Here is a 26,174-nt window from a genome sequence, read left to right on the forward strand (position 1 = left end):
ACTACCATTACACATAAGCTACACAGCGCAATAAACAAAACTTACATAACAGTGGAGCTTTTTTCCCGGTTGATCCTAGAAAATGAATAAGGCAGCAGTTTGAGCGTGAGAAGTTTCTCTCAGCATGGCGGCTGCAATGCTCTTGCTGCTCCTGTTAAAAGCTGGGATTTGAACACTGAGCAAAGGAGGGACGGGATTAGGATAGGATGGGACGGCACGGCACGGAACGGAACGAGACGAGACGGGACGGGACAGAGAGGAAAGGTATCTGCGATCCCCCACAGGCAAGCATTCTCCGTTTCTTAGTGTTTCAGCGTCATGACATTGTGGAGTCTCACGCACACTTCAAAAGGCTGCATTTCCGATCGATTGTGTCTTACACAACAATATTTACTTTTGTTTGAAGTAGCAAAATAAATACTAGATGAATGGACAAAGGATGAATGGAAATTCAGTAGAAAAATAATATTTTTAAATGTTAGTATGTTAAAAGGCATTCATCATTGGTCACCATTAATCATTTTTGACATTAGTATTATAAAATTTACATGATAGTGATGTGTTATAAGTATGGGCTCGCAAACCCTACCCAAAATGCTTAAACAAACTGATAGGATCTTTGGCAATTTTATTGTTTTTGAAATCTACACATTCAAGAAATAAATGTACAATTTAAAATGACTTGATTTATAATATTTTCAGCTTGCTTCAAAAACAGTTAATATGGATATTATATATTACATATTGCTATTTAAGCAATGCACAGAGATTATTTCCCGAAACTAACAGAAACTTAAAGAAAAACTGAGTGATAATTTGGTAAATGGTAAATCTCATTACAGTACCTGCAGTTACTTCTACTTGGTTAAAAGAAAACTAGTCCAATTGAAAAGCCTTAATTGCTTAACATTTCATTGCACGTTAAAAAAATTAGAAAATATAAAATGACAATAAAATATCCTGAAATGAGTGGACGCCCTGTTGCCGATTACTGAAACCTTGATCGTGGACGGATTGTCAGCAAGTCCAACAAGTATCTCCAAATTGTATTATCTTGTTCTGTAAATCCTATGATGGCGTTTTAGAGAGAGCCTTGTAAATGGTTCCAAAAGCATGTCGGCCAACTGTTTGAAAGCTAATTGTGCGGTTATGATGTAATAAAGTGTGCAATATCATTCCAGGCAAATGCATAAGCAATGCTACATGGAGTTAAAAGCAGCTCTTTCCATGGTGGGGGGGGGACTATTTCAAGTGTGTTATCGCACAGCATTACATCTTTAAACTGCGGTGACCATGACTGCCTTAAAGACTCCAGTCATGGGTACTGCAAGAGACCATTCAAAAACACTGAACCGTGACATCAATCCACGAGTCCTGTATGACCAACCGAAATGTACGTTAACTCCTACAGTGCTTGATTTTTGGGGTGAGGCAATCTTCTTACTCTCCACAAGTGTTGCTAAATGTCTGTGAAGATTCTCAGCCAACCTGAGACTGAGTCAGACTGAGAATATCCACAAGTGCCTCTTAAAAGTGCTTAACAGCAAGTTTCGCCTCCCTTTCACAAGCCTGAAATATTCAGGTAATTGAAAACAAAGTATGTTTCATATGTGGAAGTAAAACGAAGCCACAGTGGGAACAAAATGTTAACACAAACATATTTTTATACATCAGCGGTGTGAACATAAAGAAGAGGAGACATGATGAAACTGTAACTTATCGCATGTGTCATGCTGCTATGTTATAGCTGGTTTAGGGCATTTTGTTGAATTTATGTAAGTCCAGTACATATGGACTGAGATCCTCAGTTTGATTAGTTCCATTTTTAGATGTGAACCTGCCCCCCCTTCTTCAATTGTCGGGGAAGCAAGTTTAACCGAATGTATAACACACAACTTTCTCGAAGTAAATATCAAATAATTTCCCTCAGGTTTCTTTGCATCTTTTGTACTTCATTATTGTGTTTTTCCCCCCCAAATACTACGGTAATAGTCATCACTATATTACCTGCAATTTCCGCATGTGATATTCATGTGAGAACATGTCATCCAGTGTACTGCGTATTTTGTCTGTATCTCACCCAAATCTTTAAGGTGTATTATCACCTATTTTTTATCTTCAAATGGTTAGGGCTTTTGAGCACTACAGATATTACCAGTTTGCCATTTTTTTTCACTGAATAATATGAAAGGCTTCATAAATGCACAATAAGATCTAGACAGTAGTAATCATAATTGTGGAGATACAGACATTTTTTCAGTGAATGAAGTTATTTTTAATCACTTGCGTAATGTTGTATCAATATATATTAAATAGAATCCATCCATCTTTCAACTTCTTATCTAATGTAGTGTCAGAGTGAACCTGACGCCTAACCCAGGAAACGTAGGGCACAAGACAATGGAACACCCCCGAAGGGACGTGAGACTAAAGCTAGCATGGAAAAAGCTAAAAATATATATTGAAGGGGGAAAAAATACACATTGTTTGTTTTTAGCAGTGTCTAGTCTTTAGCTAGAACATCATTCTGTTTGCCACCAGGTCCTTGAAGTATTAAGTAAATAACTTTTATAAGCCTGTAACAAAAGTTACAGTTAAGTGTCGGATGTCACTGTATGGATTTACAGACAGCCGGTATGTGCAGAACAGGAATGCGTGCTCCAGAGTCAAAGACATGAGCGAAGACAGGGGCTATATGAAATATACCCTGGAGTATTGTACACATACTCACAGGACCCTGACCGTACTGAGGTGTTACTAAAGCCTAGGGATTTAACGTACTTATACTGCTGTAAATTACCAAATGTCAATCTCCTCAGAAAAAGGCAAACAAGTCATGATGATTGACAGTAAATTAGAATGTATATGATTGAATTATGCACCCCAGACACAAATGCTACCATTATTGCCCATCTGTCTATAGCTAGTATATATGGTAATGCGTTATAGCCAAAGGGTTATATTATTTATCAATATTGGATTAATTTGAAAACTCATTATGTTTTTGAACAACATAAAGTTATTTATAATAAGATATGTGGTTGGAAAATTAATTTATTGTTTACATGCCTTTGGCTTCTGATGGGTGATATTTCAGTCACTTTGGTGTATAACGCAATTGTGATAGGTATAGTACATGTAAATGTGCAAAAGTGCATTGTTTCTATAACATGAGCAGCGCCTTAAGAGAGTCTTCAACAGTATGTTCCCTGCTCTCAGACTGGAATCAGTTACAGTCATTATAAATAGTTTGCTGCTAGAATTATGCCACAGTCACTCTTGGTATCCCAGATATGAACACAATACCAGCGACTGATGTCTGCATGGCTGCAGTCATGTTATGTCTGAGATTTCCAAAAACAACAATCTACGATGGAGTATTCATTTTGGTACACATTCTAACGGTAATAAAGAAGAACAATCACATTAAAACAGACATGTAATAAACAATTCTATTATATTGTTGAATTGCATTAATGTCCAAAAAGAACCAAGTAAGAGCGTAAAATCTGTAGACTTAATCTAAAGGAGGTTTGGAATTTTTTTCTGGCAAGACAGAGCATATTGGAGGAAGAAACTAAGACATACCTGACAACAACTGTACATATATTTATTGCATGTATGAGAGAGAAGAAGTTGAAAGGTTGGAAAGAAACCATGACGATTTTGTCAAGAAATCTGCAAAGAACTGAATCCACTATTCCCTCTAGTGGCAGACTTTTGTTGCAGATGGTGCCATCTGGACAATGAAACCTGGGATATCAGTGATCCTAGCTGTAAAAAACTAAAAGAAAACAGTGGCAGCCAAAGCATATGTGGCACTCTAAATCAAGCTTCCGGGATTGGTGACAGTAAATCTTGTCAACTGTGGAAAGTTGGCACCTCCACAGAACATGCCGCCCTCGTCAATTGTGCATCTTGGCCTTGCCAGAATCCACCGCTGAAAAAACCCCTGCAGTTACAGAGCTCCAGCTAAGTTTAATTTTGAGTCTGAAAAAAACTAATTTCCTATTTTATTACTGCACAGATAGAGATCTTAAACCAAATGGGAAGAACATTTGGGAAAATGTATCCCTATCTTCCTGAACTTCAACGTAAAGAAATTAAGATATTTCATTTATTTGCCTTGTTGCTATAATTAGGTTTTTCAGAACATTTCAGCAAAAAAAAAGAAAAGAAAACCTGATAATGGAAACCTACTTTTATAATTTTACACTAGAGAAGATTTTGACTGCTACTGCAACCCTCAGTTGCCTATTAGGGTTTGCGGTGATGCCGGATAATAATCCTAATTGGAGAGCATGATTCCATGCCAGATTTCCAGAGGAAAATACATTACAGATGTACAGTATGCTAATAAAGTTGACGCGAAAGGCCTACTCAAGCATCATGTCTGCAAAGCACCAACTCAAAAACAAGCCCATATTTCAGCAACACTGTGCAAATAATAAGATCGACAAATATATCAGTACCTCACAAATGCAAAGTGTGTTACTTATACAACACAAAGGAACTGAATAAACGCCATACTATGATACTACTATGTGATGCTAATCCGTGTCAACAAAGAATGACATTTTCTATACATTCTGTTCAGCGATTACACTCACATTTTTGCTAAGAATAAACAATCCAAAATATATAAGAAGATACAGAGGAAAAATACAGACATGCATCTGACTGTAAAGCTACAAGAAAAACAACTCTTGTATTACTGTATCGTCACATCAATTGTATCTCATCTGCAATGTGCAATAAAAGTCTGGGCTGAAATCTTGCGCATACCGAGATTCTGTACTGCGTAAGTGGTTATATAGGATGGATGAAATATACGATTTTTTACCCTAACGTCTTTATATGTAAAGCAGTCGTGACAATTAATTATGCTTTATTGAAAGAAATGCATATAGCCTTAGAGGCAGGACTTTTATTTTGTACAAAAAAAAAAATCACCCTTCAAACGGAAGTACTTCATAACCGAACGTCCGGTGGCGCGTACCATCGATTAGATGAACGGTGGGAAAAAATATTTATTAGGGTACCTTAAAATAGTATTCACGTTTATTGCGAGTAAGTAAAATTAATTTTCGCTTTTTTTCTTGTATTTCGAGATGTAGTTTTGTGGTAAGATTTTATACCAATTTGTATTCTGATATAATTTAATTGATCTGACACAGGGTTGCCAACTTTGGTCAGCTGGCTAGAGATTTTTAATTCGAGGCTAGTCTATACACACAAGCACAGGCGTTTAGATGTTTGTAACACTGTTATTACCTTGTAAATAGTTTGTTTATAAAGGAGTAATAATAATTTTCCGTAAGATTTCTTGCTTGCGAGTTTGAAAGCGTGTCACTGTTAACATGGGGAACTACAGCATTGAGTGGCAATATATAAAAAGCATGTAGGATACCTACACAGCCAAATTTTGACAGCAAAAAAAAACAGTAGTTGTACGGTTATGTGTTGCTGCCGCATTCACCCCACAAGCTATATCTTGCTATATGAATAACATTATTCTTTATGCACAGTTTCTCATGCTGGGTTAGGGTCACTAGTGGAGCATGCCCCTGTCCACTCAGTCTGACCAGGGTGATGGGCAGTACGTCCTGGTCGCAAGTTTGGACAATGTCAGGAACCTTTCCAACATCTTAAAAGCCATCGCCTTTAAGGATCATGCCCTATTTAACGCTACACCCAACGGGTTAAAGGTCACAGTGGAAGATTCCAAATGTTTGCAAGCCAACGCTTTCATACAGGTCGGTATTAAATCAACAAAATGGATCAGAATGAACGGCTGCCCATCGCTCTTGTTTTCAGAATCACTGACTGGAGAATTATATTACATGATTTATGTCTTTTACAGTCAGAAATTTTCCAAGAATTCACCATCCAGGAAGACTCAGTGAGTTTCCAGGTTAATCTGACAGTGCTTCTGGACTGTCTAACCATATTTGGAGGAAGTACTGTACCAGGTATATTTAAAAAATACAAAACCAGTATAACAACAAAATGCATACTCTCCTTGTACTAAATATATAACATTTACGTAAAAGGTTTTATATTTTTCCCCAGTTGTAGATGCTCTCATAAGGATCTTTTATCAGATTCTTTGTGTATTTGTATGTATTTTTTAATGTGCACTCAGTGGCCAGTTTATTAGGTAAACCTGCCTGTGAATGCAAACAGTCTGCTCCTGAAAACAGCAGGCTGCAAATGAATACATGTAGCACATAGATCAAGAGGTCTGGTTACTATTTGACTAAGCATTAAACCAGCTGAAATCTGTGTGATATAGCCTCTTTTTAATGCGGTGTTATTGTTGGTGCCAAAAATGTTGGTTTCAGCATCTTCCTGGGATTTTCAACGCTACAGTGTGTAGGATTTACAAAAAATGGTGCAATAAACAAATGGAAAAAAAATCATCAATCGGGCAGTTCTGTGGGCAAAACATCTTGTTAATGAGAGAGGTCAGAGAAGACTTAAGCTAGAGGTTTTGGAAGCATAACTGAGTCCTACTCAGTACTAAATAGGTGTACCTTATTAAGTGGCTACTGAGTGTATCTATTGAACAAAAGGTTTCAGCATTTTTAGTGTCAGGTTTGATTGTTCTTATTTTTTTGTATCAAAGGAGTCACGACTGCCCTGAGGCTGTGCTACAATGGCTATGGCTACCCATTGAAGCTGTTTCTTGAAGAGGGTGGTGTAGTTACTGTATGTAAAATCAACACACAGGAGCCCGAGGAACCAATAGATTTTGAGTTCTGCAGCACTAATGTCACCAACAAGGTGATCTTGCAGTCTGACAGCCTGAGAGAGGCCTTTTCTGAGTTGGACATGACAAGTGAAGTTCTCCAGATCACCATGTCTCCTAGTCAACCCTACTTCAGGTTATGCTTTTTTCTGTAGTAACCTCTGCTTTGTGTTATAGTTTTTGGACATTATTGTGTGTGTGTGTGTGTATGTGTGTGTGTGGAATTTTTCCTGACTACAGCTAACCAGTTTTGCAATGGGATGTTTCTGAGCATTGCACAGCTGAACTGAGTGGAATATGGTGTTTAAGAGCAAAATGATACTTACCCTGACCAAAGCAAATATCCTTTTTTTTTCACAGCGCAATTAAAAAATATAATTTTTCTAGGCAGTGTACTTAGCAATTACAGAACTTAGGTTGTACAGCTACAGTAGTATGTGAATTTAAAAAGTTTCATCTTTTTTTTTTATTTGTCATCTGTCTATAGACTTTCTACGTTTGGAAATTCAGGAAATGCTCACTATGACTATCCGAAGGACTCTGACATGATGGAGCTCTTTCAGTGCACAAAGACTCAGACAAACAGGTCAGTCACACATTTTTTCCTTATTAATAAAGGTAGATTTTTCTGTCACCAATCTAGTAACTACAACCATAACCATTTGCATGGTTTTAATAGCACTGTTATTCCACTTTCCAGATATAAAATGTCTCTCTTGAAACCCTCAACGAAGGCATTGGCTCTGTCCTGCAAAGTATCAGTACGGACAGATAGCCAAGGATTCCTGTCTCTGCAGTACTTGGTGAGAAATGATGATGGACAGATCTGCTTTGTGGAGTATTATTGCTGCCCAGATGAAGATGTTGAAGAAGAATAATCATTCGGTAAAGAATAGTTTGTCCTAATAATGAACAGATACATTTTTTCTTCTTGCATAATATTGCACATAGGATTTATATTGAAATATAACAAAAATTTAAAGGTTATATGTGTTAGATGAGGTCGTGCTATTTTTATGTCCTTGGAAATGTGTACGGACTTTCCAGAACAGCTATACGCTGCATTTCACTGCAATGTATATGTTTGTTGTATTCTGAAGTGTTTTTTAATAAAATCCAGAAAACATAAATTGGGCGTAGGTTCATTTATTTACAATTGAAAATTAGGTTTCCTGCTTAGTTTGCTTTAAACAAGAATTTTCGAAGACCATGCTAGGAGGAAAGAGAACGTAAAAACAAAACCGCAAAAAAAACTTTAAATGATGTGATGTTAAAAAAAAAATAGAATTCATAATTGAAATAACATTTAACGGTGCTCATAGGCAATGGTGTTGGAGAGAGATACTGGAGGGGGGTGGACAAAATTTAATTATTACAAAGGAGGGTCTATTTATTGGGGGTTCCCGCGGCCTCCAGGACGCTTGGTGGCGCATTCCTACGCACTGGGTCTTCATAAGTATCGCAACGTGCTGCTGTTTCCACCGTTCCACGTGAAGCGGTCTTTCAAGATGTCGCCGTTCAAGCGAAAACGTGGAGGAGGTAGCAGCGGTACAAAAGCTAAAAAAATAAGATTTATAGAAAAGGTAAATGAAAACACGTCTGAGGCAGAACAAAAGCAGGAAAATGAGTGCTACATCCCGGCACCGGTGTCAAAGGTAAGTGAATCGAACTGCTTAATGTGATGATCAGTGGACGTGTTTCAGGGTGTGGGTATTTACCAGTGTTTCTTCAAAGTTTATAATGTGACATTCATATTTTAGTGGTTTGCGCTCTCTCATGTGCAGTCAGATAGTTAACTACAGTTTTCATTTGTGGAAATTGAGGAAATGCTAGCTTGCAAGCATAATGTACTAACAAGCGTTTCACTATATATGTTTGGACATAGTTTCCCCCCCTCATTACGTTCTCCCATCTCCGAACAGTAATGCCTAAAAAACCCCGTGAGGCAATCACGTTTATGAAGGTCTGAAAGAAGCTTTGCGTAGCTACCTGAAAACATACATACATAACCACACGCACACATATATACATACATATATTAGTTATTCTTATCTTTGTCTAGTCTGATTTTACATTGTGAGCTGAAATAGATTATTATTTTTTATTAATATTGTTTATTCATGTTAATATCTCTCCCTTTTCGTTAATCAGGGAAAATGGAAAAACAAAGAGAGGGTGCTTGTGTTCTCTTCCCGAGGTATCAATTTCCGAACCCGGCACCTCATGCAGGACCTAAGGACCATGATGCCTCATTCCAAAGCAGGTAGCCTAGCCTGGTATGCATTGCCCGTAAGGCGTACGTCGCCTCCAGCTGACCCTGGTATGCATTGCCCGTAAGGTGTACGTCGCCTCCAGCCGAGCCTGGTATGCATTGCCCGTAAGGCATATGTCGCCTCCACCCTAGCCTGGTATACATTGCCCGTAAGGCGTACGTCGCCTCCAGCTGACTCTGGTATACATTGCCCGTAAGGCGTACGTCGCCTCCAGCTGACCCTGGTATGCATTGCCCGTAAGGTGTATGTCGTCTCCACCCTAGCCTGGTATGCATTGCCCGTAAGGCGTACGTCGCCTCCAGCTGACCCTGGTATGCATTGCCCGTAAGGTGTACGTCGCCTCCAGCCGAGCCTGGTATGCATTGCCCGTAAGGCATATGTCGCCTCCACCCTAGCCTGGTATACATTGCCCGTAAGGCATACGTCGTCTCCAGCTGACCCTGGTATACATTGCCCGTAAGGTGTATGTCGTCTTCAGCCGAGCCTGGTATGCATTGCCCGTAAGGTGTATGTCGTCTCCACCCTAGCCTGGTATGCATTGCCCGTAAGGCATTCGTCGTCTCCACCCTAGCCTGGTATGCATTGCCCGTAAGGTGTCCGTCGCCTCCACCCTAGCGTGGTATGCATTGCCCGTAAGGCGTACGTGGCCTCCAGCCAAGCCTGGTATGCATTGCCCGTAAGGCGTACGTGGCCTCCAGCCAAGCCTGGTATGCATTGCCCGTAAGGCGTACGTGGCCTCCAGCCGAGCCTGGTATGCATTGCCCGTAAGGCGTACGTGGCCTCCAGCCGAGCCTGGTATGCATTGCCCGTAAGGTGTATGTCGTCTCCAGCCGAGCCTGGTATGCATTGCCCGTAAGGTGTATGTCGTCTCCACCCTAGCCTGGTATGCATTGCCCGTAAGGCGTACGTGGCCTCCAGCCGAGCCTGGTATGCATTGCCCGTAAGGCGTATGTCGTCTCCAGCCAAGCCTGGTATGCATTGCCCGTAAGGTGTATGTCGTCTTCAGCCGAGCCTGGTATGCATTGCCCGTAAGGTGTATGTCGTCTCCACCCTAGCCTGGTATGCATTGCCCGTAAGGCGTATGTCGTCTCCACCAGAGCCTGGTATGCATTGCCCGTAAGGCATTCGTCGCCTCCACCCTAGCCTGGTATGCATTGCCCGTAAGGCGTACGTGGCCTCCAGCCGAGCCTGGTATGCATTGCCCGTAAGGCGTACGTGGCCTCCAGCCGAGCCTGGTATGCATTGCCCGTAAGGTGTATGTCGTCTCCACCCTAGCCTGGTATGCATTGCCCGTAAGGCGTATGTCGTCTCAACCCTAGCCTGGTATGCATTGCCCGTAAGGCGTATGTCGTCTCCACCAGAGCCTGGTATGCATTGCCCGTAAGGCGTATGTCGTCTCCACCCTAGCCTGGTATGCATTGCCCGTAAGGCGTACGTGGCCTCCAGCCGAGCCTGGTATGCATTGCCCGTAAGGCGTACGTGGCCTCCAGCCGAGCCTGGTATGCATTGCCCGTAAGGCGTACGTGGCCTCCAGCCGAGCCTGGTATGCATTGCCCGTAAGGCGTACGTGGCCTCCAGCCGAGCCTGGTATGCATTGCCCGTAAGGCGTATGTCGTCTCCACCCTAGCCTGGTATGCATTGCCTGTAAGGCATATGTCGTCTCCAGCCGAGCCTGGTATGCATTGCCCGTAAGGCGTACGTCGTCTCCACTCTAGCCTGGTATGCATTGCCCGTAAGGTGTATGTCGTCTCCACCCTAGCCTGGTATGCATTGCCCGTAAGGTGTATGTCGTCTCCACTCTAGCCTGGTATGCATTGCCCGTAAGGTGTATGTCGTCTCCACCCTAGCCTGGTATGCATTGCCTGTAAGGTGTATGTCGTCTCCAAGTCACCCTTTTCTCTCTCTTCACAGATTCGAAAATGGATCGAAAAGATAAACTTTTTGTCATAAATGAGGCAAGAATAATCTTTTATGGCTGTTATTTGTCTTAGAGCTAGTACTTTTAGTGGTAATTTTTGTTTTCTTTTCAGGTATGTGAGATTAAAAACTGCAATAAGTGTATATTTTTTGAAGCAAAGAAGAAAGAAGACCTCTACATGTGGTAAGTTAATCACACAAAGTTTATTTGGTCATTTTTGTGCACATAAATCAAAAACTCAATCATAAGTTTTGATTCATAGTGTCTATTTCTATAAATAAATAGTGATTAAATAGGTACATTTAAAATGAATGATTGCTGATAGTCAATTACTGAATCTGGCATATCAGTTCCTGAGATGCCATCTACAGGGAACTTAATGAACTACACGTAGCAGAATAAGAACACCATTTGAAGTAATTTCACCTAGTTACTGAGAGATCCATTGAGTTTAAGCAAAATAAGGTGCACAGTATTTATTTGATCTTGAGATGAATATAATGTGTGGACGACTTGGGTCAAGAACATTACTGCAGTTTTAAATGAACTGAATACCTTGTAAACAATCGCTAACCAACAAATACTGTGCAGTTATTGCTGCAAAAGGGGGTCACACCAGATACCGAAATGAAAGATTCAGATACTTTTGCCACTGACAGATATGTAATATTGGATCATTTTCCTCAATAAATAATTGACCAAGTGAAATATAATTTCTAATTTATTTAACTGGGTGTTCTCTGTCTACTTTTAGGACTTGTATGAAAATCTGATGATATTTCAGGTCATATTTATGCAGAAATGTAGAAAATTCTATAGGGATCACAAACATTCAAGCACCACTGTATGTGTTACGGTGTGTGTGTGTCTGTGTGACACGCAATGGAGTAGCATCCCATACAGGGTGCCCCCCCCCCCCCACACACACACACACACCATCCAAACTAGGATGTGTTTAGAAGATTAACAGATTGGTGGACGATGAAGTTAAGTGATTTAAGTGATTCTGCTTTTCTTTCGTAGGATTTCTAATGTCCCCCATGGGCCTTCAGCGAAGTTTTTGGTTCAGAATGGTGAGTTTTTTTGTTTTTTTTTCCAGTTACGATTTAACAGTAAATGGTTTGATAATTTGAACAGCAAACATTAGTGTGAATGTTATATTTTGAATTTTCTGTCGGAAGATGTGTATATATATTTTTTTTTTACTCTAAGTTCATACACTGGCTGAACTGAAGATGACGGGAAACTGTCTGAAAGGCTCAAGGCCTCTGCTTTCGTTTGACCCTGTAAGTCACATGTCTGATTCCTGTCCTTTATACTGGGTTTTTAGTCTTGCTAAGAATAAGGGTTGTATGAAAATGTTTCTCTGATATTCATTCATTCAGTTGAGAAGAGTCCACAGGTGAAATTTGTATATACATTACTTATCTTGTTCTTAGAGTTGTGAGCATGTTGTGTTTAGCACAGGTGAAGTGATCTTATATGATTTGTGTACTGATACATGTATGGTAATTTTTTTTTGTGGCAATGTGGTATGTTTCATATATAACAGTGCTTTCGCATATTATGTTAGGTGATAATTCCTATTTTTCTTCTGTGCAGAAATTTGACAAGGAGCCCCACTATGCGTTATTGAAGGAGCTTTTCACCCAGGTTTGAGGAAATTATTGCTAATACCTTTGTTTTCAGCAGATTTGCATTGGTTATTTTACACAAGGCCGTCTGCATATGCTGGGTTGTAGTTTGTGCCAGAATCTTGTCCTCTGTGAATAGCAGAGTTGCTTTCTAATGTAGTATTTTCCTCTCACTGTGCTCTGAAAGTGTATAAGTGAGCTGGAGAACCAGCGAGAAGTATTAAACTGCACTGCAACAGGGTAATTAAAGTTAAATAGCAGGTTTGCGTTCCGGAGTACCATAACTGTGATAACATATGTATGCTGAACTCTGTTTACAGAGTAAAAGGCTTGTTCAATTAAATTGTGTGTTTTTTTTTCTTTGTAGATCTTTTCCACGCCTCAGTATCACCCTAAGAGCCAGCCTTTTGTGGACCACATATTCACATTCACGATAGCAGACAACAGGATATGGTTCAGGAATTACCAGGTCAGCGGTCTCCCTCCTCTCCTGTTTAGAAGACCATGTAAATAACATGTCGGTGGTCCTTGAGATTAGGGACATTAGGTTTTGATTGTCTTAAAAAAAAAAAAAAAAAAAAGATTTTTGTCAACGTCGTCAGACACATGGAAATGTCTAAAATTATTTTGAATTAACTTATAGATATTTGACTCTTAGCAGTTTTGGTTGTTTTAATTATGCACACCTGTTTTCAAATTCTTTTTGAAAGTTAGATTAGTCGTCTGACAGAGATGAGAAAATACTATATTTCCCGTTTTTCCACAATAGCCATTGTATTTATCCTCGGTTGCTTGTGACATATACAATGTAAATTTTTAAATTCAATTACCTAATATTTCACACATTTCTGGCATATCAATGATTATGGTATTTACGCATTATGGTTGTGACAACGTATTAACAAAGGTATGAAATGAAATAAATATTAACTTATCAGAGCTAGAGTGATCTAAAAGCATCTAGAACAGTGTTTCCCAATCTGAGAGGAAGCAAAAGCGTGGACTGTCTGGGGTTCCCCGAGGACTGGGTTGGGAAACGCTGATCTAGAAGAACAAGAAAGTGCAAAAGGGGTCCTCAGAGTTTTAGCTACCCACAATAATTCTTTTTTTTAATTTTTTATTTTTATTTTTATATATTAAAAAAAAAAAAAAACTCTGGTGTTGACAACTCGGACACAAGTTCAGTCAACTAGAAAGTATATTAAAATTCTTAATTGTAACTTTTGATACTCATGAAATTTACTAAACTACTTATACATTGTAATTATGATGTCTAATGTTACCTTTTTGATTCTTTTAAGCTATTCTAACAGAGACTTGCCATACGGCAAGGGCTTTTCAGGCACAAGTCACATATTGTATCATGTAGAATTAAACAAAACATGAAATCATATTTTGATATGCTAACATTATCCTGTTTTGTCTATTGGTTATTTGCATGAATAATAATGTGCTATTTTTTTAAACCCTCTTTATCTGGCACGCATGTTTTGTCCCAAATCTCAAGAGGCACTGATTTGTGAAATGCAACCTTTTCTTCCAGTGACTTATTTTCATGGTTGCTCTTGTGTCCCACAGATCATTGAAGAAGATGCATCTCTGGTGGAGATTGGGCCTCGTTTTGTCCTCAACCCCATCAAACTGTTCCAGGGTAGTTTTGGTGGGCCCACACTCTATGAAAACCCTCACTTTCAGTCTCCTAATATGGTAAGATGAGAATAATGTGATTTCTATAATTATTGTATTCTTCATTTCATACCATATCTACTCTGCTTTCAGTGAGGTGTTATTCTTTAAACAGAACTTTGCATTCAATTTTTAAATCTGCTTTTCACATTAAAATCGTCCAGCACCGGCGCTTGATTCGACTGGCCACAGCTGGTAAGTTGCGGGAAAAGCAGATGGTGAAGGAACTGCAGAAGGTGAGGAGGTTAGAAGAAAAGCAGCCGGTGACCAGAGACGTCACAGATGAGGTTTTTGCGACGCCTGCTGAGGAGAAGCCTGTTGAAATTGAGCTGGAGGCCCCACCTCCTAAAGCAGCAAAGAAGAAGGAGTTCAAAAGAAAAAGGATGCAGAGGCTCAAGATGCGGTGAACTCTTGGCTTTTGGAGAACAGATTTTCTTGTAGAGAAGATTGCTGGACGGAATGCATGATGGTCATTTCACCTGTCCCTAGTACCTTCCATCATGTTTAAGCTAAATAATGTGCTTTCCTGAAAAGAATGGAGGAGAGCATCTCATTTGTGTTCAGCTCCTGTCATGTCCAGTATCACTGAAGTGCCCCCCCCCCCACACACACACCTGACTACACAAAAGTTTTTGTCCCTTGCAAATATTTTTTAAAATAAAAGTTTCCCAATCCCATTTAAAAAAAAAAAAAAAGTTGTAATTGAATTTTTTTTATTTTTTTGTATTTTTAAACATTTGTTATACAAAAAGTGCTGGGTCTATACCAGACGTCACAATCTGTATCACATGCATACACTCACTGGCCACTGTAGGTACACCTGTTCAACTGATCTTTGAAGCAAATATCTAATCAGTCATGCAAATACATGTCAGTTCAGTTAATGTTCTCATCAAACACTGGAATGGGGAAGAAAGGTGATTTAAGGACTTTGAAGGTGGCATGGTTGTTGGTTGCAGGTGGGCTGGTATGAGTATTTCAGAAACTGCTGGGGTTTTCATGCACAACCATCTCTAGGGTTTATAGAAAATGGGCCAAAAAAGAGAAAACATCCAGTGAGCACCAGACCTCTGAGAAAAAAATGCCTTATTGATGGCAGAGAAGAATGGAACTCAACGGTACAACCGAAGTAAGTCTCGATTTCTGCTGAGACATTCAGATTGTAGTAACAGAATTTGGCATGAACAACATGAAAGCATCAATCCATCCTGCCTTATATCAGAAATTCAGTCTGGTGATGGTATGGGGGATATTTTCTTGGCACACTTTGGACTCCTTAGTTCTAAGTAAGCATAGTTTAAATGCCATAGCCTACCTGAGTATTTTTGGTGACCATATCCACCACAGTGTACCCAGCTTCTATTGGCTACTTAGTGCATAACAGCACACCATGTCACCAAGCCCATATCATCTCAGAGTGGTCTCTTGAACATGGCAATGACTTCACTTTGCTCAAATGGCCTCCAGTCACCAGATCTCAATCCAGTACAGCATCTACGGGATGTGGTGGAACAGGAGATTCACATCATGAAAGTGCGACTGCCACATCTCCAGCAAGTGCATGATGCTATCATGTTGTCATGCACCACAGTCTCTGAGGAATCTTTTAAGCACCTTGTTAAATGTTTGCCATGAAGAATTAATGCAATTATGAAGGCAAAAGGGGGTCCAAGAAAGATGTACCTAATAAAACGGCCAGTGAGTGTATATTCAAATTAGACGAAGCATATATAAATTTGGAAAGTACGGAAGTATAGCCCTACTGAATAATATGTAACTGAGAAGTGACTTACGAGCAGGCGATATTAACTTTAAACTTATCTGATCGGTAGTGCATCATCGACTTTGTATGACGCACTTGTTAAATCGTGGTCTATATATTTGGATGTCCCTTAAAGAATATTAAAAATTACACTTTTCAATTAGTTTTTTAATAATAATTACCCCCTTATATATGTTGTTTCTTCTGAGGGTACACTATTAACAAATCATCACCCGCAGTTGTAACCTTTACTTCATTGATGTTTCGATATTACATTTTAACATACGTTCTCCTCTTTTTTCACCTCTTTTTTTTCGACATCATTCATTTTTATTAAACTTGAAATAATCGAACAAACCCTATTCTGGAGAATACCGTAATATTTTAAGTCCTACGGTAAAGATTTGGTTGCCATGGATACTGATTTGCATGTAATAGTGAGTAACCCGTATAGATTTTTTTATTGAATGATTTTAAACAACCAAATACAGGATACAAATTGTACATGCTGAAAATCAGATAAAGGAAGAAGAATTACATGATGTTGCACCCGTAAATATACACCAGTATAGAATTTACTGGAAAATGGACTAGGCGAATGACGCGTAAAACACGTAAATGTGACGCTTTGGCCGTCGCTCGGATATGACGTCATATTAAAGTGCCGGTGTAACGGACAACCGGTCCGCATTGCCGGCTGAACGCAGAAGCGTGATATGTGGAAGCTATACGTTTCAGATATCTGATTCTTGTTCGTGTCAGTTAGTTGCTGCTATGAATAAACCAGCAATGATATCTGAAATTGCTTTGAGCTTTATACGATAACCATTTAAATTGTTCAGTATGTTCATTACTTTGTTGTTATAAAAGCACCATATCGATGTAATCGTCAGCTTGTTGGTTGCAGTGTTTCTGTGTTCTTAGCCAGCTTGCTGTTTTTTTCCTGGCGTATTAGGCCAAATTCTTTGGTAAATAAGGATTCTAGCTTAAGTATCCGTCGACATGAAGTGCTATTACGAAGTGCTGGGAGTTAAAAGGGATGCTGTTGATGACGATTTGAAAAAGGCCTATCGGAAATTAGCTTTGAAATGGCACCCAGGTATTGAATCTCATCTTTTATTTAGACCTACACGCTTCAGGACAATGGTACTAGATCATGTTAAGGAACATGTTTACTTTTAAAGATTTCACGGTACTTGCTTACAGTACAAATGGTGATTTTTGGTTATGTTTGTTAAAACGTATTTCTTCCAATACAGTGCATCATTTGTTAAAGGGGAGTTAAAGGAATAGGATTTTGCTTGAAGAAGATTTTAGACTGTGTTACATTATGACTTTCACAGATCTGTATGCTGATCGCACTTCCAGGTGATTCCTTTGAATCACTATACGCTGAAAATACACACCTGTCCTTTACCTAAGTCTGCAGTTTAAATTCTGTATTCTCTTTCATTAGTAACATTGGAGAGGAGTATATCAATATACACCCCCTTTTTTCTTCACAGATAAAAACTTAGACAATGCAGAAGAAGCTGCAGAACAGTTCAAGTTGATCCAGGCAGCCTATGATGTCCTCAGTGACCCACAGGAAAGAGCCTGGTAATCGTTCAAGTCATTTTTCCCATGTTCTCTTTTAGAAACTTCACAATACAAAATGTACTCAAACAGTGACAGACATATTTCATATTAATAGTCCATTTGCACCACCAGTAAGATCTCTGGCTAATTACGTTGTTTGTGGTTTGCATTTAGCTAATGACATATTTGCGGTGTTAAGCACATTTGGTAGAATTTCACCATGAAATTAAGTTAATCTTAATGTTAGTATCTCTTCCATACATGAGTTGATACTTTCATGTAAAATAAAGGGAGAGAGAGATGCTGCCTTTGCTCCTGGCCCACATCCCTGTGTGGATGGAGTTTCGCATGTTCTCCTTGGTTTTGCTTGGGTTAGGTGATTTTCTGTGTCAGAATTGTCTTTAGTCTGTAATTTTGTATCTGTGAAATGGACTGGCATTCTCCAACATCAAAGCAGCCCTGCGTTGACTGAGCACTAGTGGAAAATGGACAGGTTTCCAACTTAACTGGTGGAACCTGGAAAATAAGTGGCTTTTAGACATACAACTACATTGTTGAATATTTTGTATGAAAAAGTTTTCTTTGTACCTTTTTTAAGCACACAGTCACACACTCATATGCAGTAGTTGTATATTCCTTTGTGTATCTTTGCCAAAAAATACACGTTGGGTTTAGCAAGCCATATTACATCATTAGCATCACAAGAGTTTCTGCTCTTGACTAGTCAGGCATTTGAAAGAATATCGTGCAGAAAACAGCCATAACAAAAACTCAAGCTTTGTATATGTACTCATGAGTGTAAAAGTTTTTTTTAATTTTTTGGTCGAGTGCTTAACTTAGGTGACACCACAAGTGACTTGTGTGACTGCCTTGTAACTCCATGGGTATGGGTTTGATTCCTGTCCCCAGCTCTGTATGTGTGAGTCGAATCCCATCCAGAGTATCCCCTGCTTTGTGCCCTCACTCTGGCTCTGTACTGGATAAATGTTAAGGACAAAGGATGGATGCTTAATTAATTGTATTTGATAAGAATAATGTACAGTATATTACAAATTATTTAGATTAAGGCGGCCAAAGTCCAGGCTTTGTCACATAGTATCAGTTTACTGTCCTGAACAGGCCAGATTTAAGGTGCTTGGGGTAAATGTTGAAGCTACTGCTGTGTCTGCACTCCAGGTATGATAACCACCGGGAGGCGCTGTTAAAGGGCGGAGTCAGTGGAGAGTATGCAGATGATAGTATTGACCTGCTTCAGTATTTCACTGTTACATGTTACTCCGGGTATGGAGATGACGAGGGGGTAAGTGAATTTTCATTTGGTGTTAGCACACAACTGTGGTCTAATTGGTTTAATTTTGAGATTTAAAAGCCTTGGCTAATACATATTTAGCATTTAAATGAAGCCGTTGTCTGGTTTTAATGCCACGTGACTGTCAGAGGTCCAGCTGAAGCTACCTTCTACATGTCTTTTGCCAAAAGCTCTAATTGGACTTTTCATGAATAGACTTTTTCCTTAAGTAATGGGCTGTAATAGTTTTCGATTATTTAATGTAATAACAAGACGGTGAACCGTTACATAAAAAGCATGCAGCTTTTAGTGACAGGTGATTAAACATGGAGGAGAGGAATCCAAGGTATCTCCTCTTTACTGTCATGATCTGATAAATGCAGATGTATGTCATTTATATTTTATGCATTGGTATAAAATGAAAGTATTCTTGGTAATTGTCATGTCAGTTATTCTGACAATTATATAAATGCTTCTAGGGAATTTGAATATCGTGCTCATAAATTATTGTTGTAAATTGCAGTACTTTAGCCTTCAGTGCTTGCAATGTGGTGCATATGATAGCAGTAATGAGGTAAAACCTTTTCTCTGGACTTTTGTGTGGTTCTTGTGCAAAAATGGTCTTCACATTAAACACTCTTATGCTGGAAAATTGTGAAGTTTATGTTACTCTGCTATTTACCTCTTACCCCTAGATGGGAGAACAAAGTGAAGCTTTAACAGACATAGTGAGAACAAAATAGGGTTGGAGGTTTGATCAGACTGGTTATTTAACAATTTGGCGATGCACTATGAAGCAGATGGAAATGTAAGAGAGAAAGGGACCCTTTCAGTTCACCCGCTTATGCTGACAACGATTACCTCCATTCCTACTCATCACTTCCTTCTGTTGTTGTCTTTCACTCCCATAGGGATTTTACACTGTTTACCGGACTGTGTTTGAGTCTATAGTGAAGGAAGAAATGGAGCACTTCAAAGAAGAAGAGGAGGATGAATATGAGTTTCCCACGTTCGGGGACTCTCAGAGTGATTACGATACGGTGAATTCACCTTTACTGTTATCTGCTGAACTGATGATCAGTGATTTCATATCCCACTTGTCTCTGTAGCTTAGGGCATAGTTTCTGTGACGACTTTCATTACCTAGTTAAAATCCTTGACAAGTTAACAAGTCATGTTATAATAAATAATCTGTGTAGTCATGGATACTATTCTCAACAAACATCCTCTGCTTATGAGGTTTATTGAAGAAACAGAATTTAGCTTCTTTGCCTTAATACACTGTTAAATGGTTCTGTTTTGTCATTCACAATAATGGAGCTTGAAGTACCAAAGGAAAATATACTTTAGACTATATAGCTTTGTTTTAAAATGTCATATTTTAATCTCACGTTAAATGACCCACCCAGGGCGTAGTGATAACTAAATCTGTGGACAGGCACAATTTCAAAACCACACACAAGACACAAGGCATACACATACCGAGATATTAATGCTCTTGAAACTTTATGTAACTATTTTATGTAATATTTAAGTGAAGTAAGCAGTGGCAGTGTTAAATTTAGCTAAATGACTAGCTAGTTAACATCAGCCAAAAAATAGTTTGCTAGTTGTGTTCAAAATACGTGACATGGATATGGAAAAGGCTGTGTTGTGTTGGTGTTTGTGGCTAGCTAGCACTTTACATAAAAACTTGTAAACTGCTCTGTGCACGCAGGTCGTGCATCGCTTTTACGGCTACTGGCAGAGCTTCTGTACCCGCAAGAATTTCGCCTGGAAGGAGGAGTATGACACGAGGCAAGGTTCCAACCGCTGGGAGAAGAGAGCCATGGAGAAAGAGAACAAGAAGACGAGGGAGAAGGCGAGGAAGAAGTACAACGAACTTGTCCGTGAGCTGGTGGCCTTCGTGCGTAAGCGGGACAAGAGGGTCCAGGCCCACAAGAAGCTGGTGGATGACATGAACGCAGAAAAGGCCAAGAAGGTGGAGGAACTGAGACGTAAACAGAAACTCCATCAGGCGAAGTTAGTGACGTCATAGCGGATGGGAACGACCTCAGCACCTTCTTTTGAGCTGTGTATCTGCTTTAATTATGGATTAACGTGGTCTCTACCGGATATGTGCAATAAGAAAATTTATCTGTATACCATGCAATATATTTTTCTCTCTCTTCATCTTAATCCCACCCTCATCTGCTGCTAACATTATTATTATTATCATCATCATCACTGTGTCACCTTCTAATGCCTGTTTGCACTGACATTGCTATGTGTTAGTCATTTTGTGAAGTTACTGTACATATTTATAATTCATGCTGATGCTCTCATTTGAGTCTTGTATACACAGGATTTTTTTTGAGAAATGTCCCTTGACATTTGCACTTCATCCTGTAGTTTTAATTTTTTTAATTTAGCTGTACTTTCCACACTGAGGTTAATGTGATTGACAGTCATGTCTGTGACTCTCGATGCTGCTGTTTCTGCTGCACGTTAAAGGCACAAGAATTTCCCTCGGAATCAAGCTCGTTCTTATTTTGTTTTTAGTTTCTAGTTTTTATCTGAAGGTAGTCTACCATCATCAAAATGAAAACCTTCTTTGTGTCTGCTGGCAGGTTGGCTGAAGACTACAAAGAGCAAAACTGGGTCTCCATGTCTGAGCTGGAGAAGGAGCTGAAGCAGATGGAAGCCCAGTATGGAGAGGAGTTTGGAGATGCATCAGAAAGTGGGGAAGAGGATTCAGAAGCACAAGATGGAGGTGACTGAGGCGGGGCGGAGAAAAGTATCGGGACATCTGGTCATCCTATGAAGTGGGATTGATATGCAAACCAAGACATTTTAGACAATTCCTTGTTTCCAACGTTATGGGAACAGTTTGGGGAAGGCCCTTCTCCGTTCCAGCATGAGCCAGGTGCACAAAGCAAGGTCTATAAAGACATAGTTGGGTGAGTTTGGTGTAGAAGAACTTAACTGGCCTGCACAGAGCCCTGACCTCAACCTCATCAAACACCTTTGGGATGAATAGACATTGCGAGCCAAGCCGTCGTGTCCGACATTCCACCACAAACACATTATAAACTTGTGGAAAGTCTTCCCAGAAGAGTGGCAGCTGTTACAGCTGCAAAGGGGGAACCAACTCCATACTGATGCCTATGGATTTAGAATGGGATGTGATAAAAGTTCCTGTGGGTGTAATGGCCTGGTGTCCCAATTCTTTTGTCCATATAGTGTATAGGGTTGTCCTATAGGGTCATGCATACATATTCTGTTTGTAAGAAAAGTCAGTTACTGTGTGGGTTTGAAGCTTTTTGCACAGTTGGTAGAATGTGGATTCTAAAATTACTTCACCAAAAAAATACAATTATGCATTAAAAATACTTTCATTTTACTTTGCAATATTTTATAGCACAATCAGACTTTCGTTTGATAGAAAATGGGTTCAGGATTCATTGTCATTGTACAAATAATGAGAATCGGACTAAAGGTATATGAAACATATATTTCATGTACTTCACAGAGACGCTGACAGATGGGCCTGAAGAAATTGTGGGATATTATGATGAGCTCTACTGCCCAGCCTGTGATAAGTTCTTCAAAACGGATAAAGCGTGAGTTCGGTGCCTTTGACGATTCAGCCATCCCACAAAAAGCAGTGTGACATACGAGCGCAAAGGTAATAACAGAGCATGCCTTTTCTGTCCTACACAGCATGAAAAACCATGAGAGGTCTAAGAAACACAGAGAGATGGTTGCATTGCTACGACAACAGCTTGAGGAGGAGGAAATTAGCTTAAATCCCAGTCCTGTTAAAAACACGGAAGATGATGAAGAGGATGAGGAAGATGAGGAAGAACAAGAAGAGGCTTCAAGAGAAAAGTATTAACTAATACTTAACAACTCATTCATAAACTGTATAAAGTCATATATAAATATGCAGGATTACTTAATGCGTCACAAACAAGATGTCAGTAAAGTATTTTTGTGGCAGTAGCCAAATGCTAACATATAATATCCTCCTGAGACCCGACCCATTCATTTATGTCCATTGTAGTGGACATTGTATTTTTGCATTTAGTTTTTCACTGATGTTAGGAAACATATTTTTTTTTTGCACTAAAGAGGACATGCTGCGAAATTAAAAATAAAAATAAATTTGAAAAAATCTAAATTGTAAGATGTCTTATCTCCTCCAAAGTCAAATAACCTAAAATTGAAGGACACTTTTTTCCTTGGGTCTCAGGAGGATATAAAAGAATCACCAGTGTAAATTTAACATTTTTAAACTTCTACAGGCTATCTAAAAAGCAAAAAAAGAAAAAGAGACAACAGAAAACTTTGAATGTGAGTATTATCCTTTAGTATTTGATGTAATTGAAAGATCGTGATAATCCTTAACCTGAAATGCTCTTGTGATGTGTTCTCAATGTGTTCTTTTTTAATCCCTTCTTTCCTGCAGAATCATTCAGAAGAGGAATTGGCACCTGTCCTCACACAGTCCGTCCCCGAAGACCCTGTCCTGTCTCATTCAGAGAATCCGCAGACCTGCGCAGACGTGGCCTCTGAGGACACGGTGAAGAGCACGGCTGAGCCAGCAGCTGCGGACTCAAAGAGGTGGCCTCCCTGCCCAGAGTCTCTCAGAGCCATTTTTAACCAAAAGCGATGCTGTTCGCTGTTTCTCCGGCACTAAAGTTTGCCGTTTTCTGTTATTTTTTCCTGGCAGCTCCGTAAAGATGAAGGGAAAGAAGGGTGGAAAGGATTCAAAGAAGAACATCAAAATCCAGGGTGCTGTGGAGCAGGCGACAGAGGTCTGTGACTTTACCTTAGCTGGAAATTTAAACATTATCATTATCTGTAGGGGAGCATTTTTTCGAATGAAATTCAGCTAAATGGCAAAATGATGCCAGGGGCCTGACTGGATGCTAACACTTCTGTCATTTGTGTTTTCCTCCAAAAGAAACTGGATCTGCATTGTGTGACCTGCCAGTTCGAATTTACGTCAAGAAACAAACTGTTTGACCACTTGAAGACGACGGGACACGCCACTGCTCTTTCATCAGGCGGCGCTGCTGGGGGAAAAGCGAAAAAGGAAAAGAGGAAGAGCAGATGACCCCTGTAGTGCAGTGCCGTCGTTATCCCAGTTCTGGGAATACAGTGGGTTTGGCCTAATTAAGAGATTATATCAGTCTGACTGCTTTCGGCAATTTCATTCAGATTTTTGTACAATCTGTTTTATAATGATACTGTAAAGAGCCTTTTATTGAATTTATTCAATATGTCATGCTTGTTTATTTATCAGACGACGGTGTAATGTCCTACTGGTTTATGCTGAACAGTTTGGATTTTGTTTGAGTTATTTCTCATAATCTGTAGCCAGATATTGTTCTTATGGACTGACTTAAGCACTTGCTGCTTTTCACCTAAACTGACATCTTATGCAGGCACTCAACAGCTCAGCTGTAGTAATAATAAAAAGAACTGCAGCAACAAAGTCATTGATTGCTTCAAAATCAGTAAAAATTGATTTGCCACACAGCCAAAGTGTTTTATAATAAATCGACATCCGAAAAATATGGAAAAGGGTATTTTTTAATGAAACCATGAACTGTTTTCTTTACTGTATTCCTTTCACCGTGTAAATACTTCTAAGAACTTGTGTAATCTGACACAGAATCAAAATAGAATTTAAAATTAAACAAAATTCAAATATGCTATCATAAATGTAAATTTCTTAAAATATGAAATTAAAATCATATATATATATATATATATATAAACACACAAAATATGAATCCTGCACTGTTTGTTTACATAAGACCATTCTATTCTTTGGTTTTTGTATACACCTTTTTGGCCTTCTACAACCCCAAATCCAATTTCCAAAAAAGTTGGGACGCTGTGTAACATGTAATTAAGTACAGAATGCAATTATTTACAAATCATATAAACCTGTATTTTTGATTGAAAATAGCATATAAAGGCAACATATCAAATGTTAAAACAGAAATTTTATTGTTTTCTGACATATATGCTCAGTTTGAATTTGATGCCAGCATGTTTCATAAAAGTTGGGACAGGGGCATGTTTACCATGTTTACCACAGTGTTGCAGCATCTCTTCTTTTAACAACACTGTGTAAATGTTTGGGGACTGAGGAGACCAGTTGCTGGAATTTTGAAAATTAAATGTCTCATTCTTGCCTGATATAGGATTTCGGCTGCTAAGCAGTTTGGGGTCTCCCTTGTCGTTATTTTCATGGTGCACCAGATGTTTTCAGTGGGTGACAGGTCCGGACTGCAGGCAGGCCAGTCTGACACCCAGACCAGGGGTGTCAGAAGCATTTTGAGTGGGGGGGGGGGCACACTGGCATAAAACTGATATTTTATGTTACATTTGGGGGGGTCCAAACGAATAATTGTGAAATGTGAGGGGGTCACGTCCCCCTCAGATTTAATGGTGGCGACACCCATGCCCCAGACTCTTCTACTTCAGAGCCATGCTGGTGTAATACACATAGGATGTGGTTTGGCATTTTCTACAGAGATTTCTCCAGATTTTCTGAATGTTTTAATGATATTATATACCAGAGAGATGAAATTCCCAAATTCTTTGCAGTATTACATTGAAAAACATTATTATTAAATTGTTGCACTATTTGTCCACACAGTCCTTCATAGAGTGGTGAACCTCCCTCCATCTGCACTTCACAGAGTGGTGAACTTCCCTCCATCTGCACTTCACAGAGTGGTGAACTTCCCTCCATCTGCACTTCACAGAGACTCTGCCTCTCTGGGAGACTTTTTATACCCAATCATCTCACTGACCTGTTGCCAGTTAACCTAATTAGTTGTGAGATATTCAACCAGGTGTTTTGTTTTAGCATCACACAACTTTGCAAGTCTTTCGTTGCCCCTCCTCCAACATGTTTGAAATGTGTTATTGGCATTAAATTCAAATTTGTCATAAAACATTAAATTTCTGTTTCAACATTTGATGTTGCCTTTCTTATATTTTCAGTGAAATATACAAATTTACAAATCATTGCATTCTGATTTTTACATTTTACACGCTGTCCCAACTTTTTTGGAAGTGAATTAGGCTTAATAGATCATTGTTACTGCTTTTGCCATTTATACTCTTTTTTTTTGTTCGATACCTTCAGGTCTAGTATGTGGCTGTGATGTTTGTTGAAAATACTATATTTTATTAAGAACTATTATCCTGGCCACTGAGAATGTTTTTAGCCCATTACTTTGGTACTCCCATCTTAATTTTTGCAAATTTACAGTTTGG

General features: G+C 39.3%; 4 protein-coding genes across 16 annotated transcripts in view; 3 read left to right on the top strand and 1 right to left on the bottom strand.

Annotated features, from left to right (window-relative positions):
- sema4d (sema domain, immunoglobulin domain (Ig), transmembrane domain (TM) and short cytoplasmic domain, (semaphorin) 4D) overlaps positions 1–1,123 on the bottom strand; it is a 44,026-nt gene extending 42,903 nt beyond the window's left edge. For 6 of the 10 annotated variants that reach the window (XR_011992412.1, XM_072714617.1, XM_072714619.1 and 3 more), the window contains exon 1: positions 46–185. The gene's annotated coding sequence lies outside the window, so the exon portion shown is untranslated. Of the gene's footprint in view, positions 1–45; positions 186–845 lie in introns of those variants that run through there. The other 4 variants (XM_072714615.1, XM_023792097.2, XM_072714618.1 and 1 more) reach the window with 4 other exon arrangements.
- Positions 154–7,881, top strand: rad1 (RAD1 homolog (S. pombe)). Of its 2 annotated transcripts, XM_023828743.2 has the most exons (6): positions 4,957–5,070; positions 5,529–5,756; positions 5,864–5,972; positions 6,629–6,887; positions 7,239–7,337; positions 7,452–7,881. In XM_023828743.2, the coding sequence occupies exons 2-6, from the start codon at positions 5,562–5,564 to the stop codon at positions 7,627–7,629; spliced, it is 840 nt and encodes a 279-aa protein (XP_023684511.1). In that variant the 5' UTR covers positions 4,957–5,070; positions 5,529–5,561; the 3' UTR covers positions 7,630–7,881. The 2 variants fall into 2 exon arrangements, with proteins under 2 accessions (XP_072570722.1, XP_023684511.1); XM_072714621.1 differs by lacking the exons at positions 4,957–5,070; positions 5,529–5,756 and adding an exon at positions 154–284.
- Positions 7,882–8,211: 330 nt separating this feature from the next.
- Positions 8,212–14,967, top strand: bxdc2 (brix domain containing 2). The gene is made up of 10 exons (XM_023828742.2): positions 8,212–8,406; positions 8,903–9,014; positions 10,936–10,979; positions 11,055–11,125; positions 11,966–12,015; positions 12,155–12,228; positions 12,545–12,595; positions 12,944–13,045; positions 14,155–14,283; positions 14,427–14,967. Exons 1-10 carry the CDS (start codon positions 8,260–8,262, stop codon positions 14,667–14,669), a joined length of 1,023 nt encoding a protein of 340 aa, XP_023684510.1. The 5' UTR covers positions 8,212–8,259; the 3' UTR covers positions 14,670–14,967.
- A 1,700-nt stretch (positions 14,968–16,667) lies between these two features.
- Positions 16,668–25,872, top strand: dnajc21 (DnaJ heat shock protein family (Hsp40) member C21). Of its 3 annotated transcripts, none has more exons than XM_072714623.1 (13): positions 16,668–17,123; positions 17,530–17,623; positions 18,779–18,902; positions 19,802–19,930; positions 20,608–20,912; positions 21,500–21,642; positions 22,402–22,492; positions 22,593–22,760; positions 23,177–23,225; positions 23,341–23,495; positions 23,605–23,689; positions 23,839–24,035; positions 25,549–25,872. In XM_072714623.1, the coding sequence occupies exons 1-12, from the start codon at positions 17,027–17,029 to the stop codon at positions 23,989–23,991; spliced, it is 1,593 nt and encodes a 530-aa protein (XP_072570724.1). In that variant the 5' UTR covers positions 16,668–17,026; the 3' UTR covers positions 23,992–24,035; positions 25,549–25,872. The 3 variants fall into 3 exon arrangements, with proteins under 3 accessions (XP_072570724.1, XP_072570723.1, XP_023684412.2); XM_072714622.1 differs by having other exon boundaries at positions 25,559–25,872; XM_023828644.2 differs by lacking the exon at positions 25,549–25,872 and having other exon boundaries at positions 23,839–25,108.
- Positions 25,873–26,174: the final 302 nt, after the last annotated feature.

The sequence above is a fragment of the Paramormyrops kingsleyae genome, chromosome 7 (genome assembly GCF_048594095.1).
Source record: "Paramormyrops kingsleyae isolate MSU_618 chromosome 7, PKINGS_0.4, whole genome shotgun sequence".
NCBI lineage: Eukaryota > Metazoa > Chordata > Actinopteri > Osteoglossiformes > Mormyridae > Paramormyrops > Paramormyrops kingsleyae.

Coding starts and splice junctions, on each gene's coding strand:
- bxdc2 (XM_023828742.2), top strand. CDS start 8,260: ATGTCGCCGTTCAAGCGAAAACGTGGAGGAGGTAGCAGCGGTACAAAA. Junction 12,229..12,544: donor CTCTGCTTTCGTTTGACCCT/GTAAGTCACATG, acceptor TCTTCTGTGCAG/AAATTTGACAAGGAGCCCCA. Junction 12,596..12,943: donor TGAAGGAGCTTTTCACCCAG/GTTTGAGGAAAT, acceptor TTTTCTTTGTAG/ATCTTTTCCACGCCTCAGTA.
- rad1 (XM_023828743.2), top strand. CDS start 5,562: ATGCCCCTGTCCACTCAGTCTGACCAGGGTGATGGGCAGTACGTCCTG. Junction 6,888..7,238: donor CCTAGTCAACCCTACTTCAG/GTTATGCTTTTT, acceptor ATCTGTCTATAG/ACTTTCTACGTTTGGAAATT. Junction 7,338..7,451: donor ACAAAGACTCAGACAAACAG/GTCAGTCACACA, acceptor TCCACTTTCCAG/ATATAAAATGTCTCTCTTGA.
- dnajc21 (XM_072714623.1), top strand. CDS start 17,027: ATGAAGTGCTATTACGAAGTGCTGGGAGTTAAAAGGGATGCTGTTGAT. Junction 20,913..21,499: donor CAGAAACTCCATCAGGCGAA/GTTAGTGACGTC, acceptor GTCTGCTGGCAG/GTTGGCTGAAGACTACAAAG. Junction 23,496..23,604: donor GCAGCTGCGGACTCAAAGAG/GTGGCCTCCCTG, acceptor TTTTCCTGGCAG/CTCCGTAAAGATGAAGGGAA.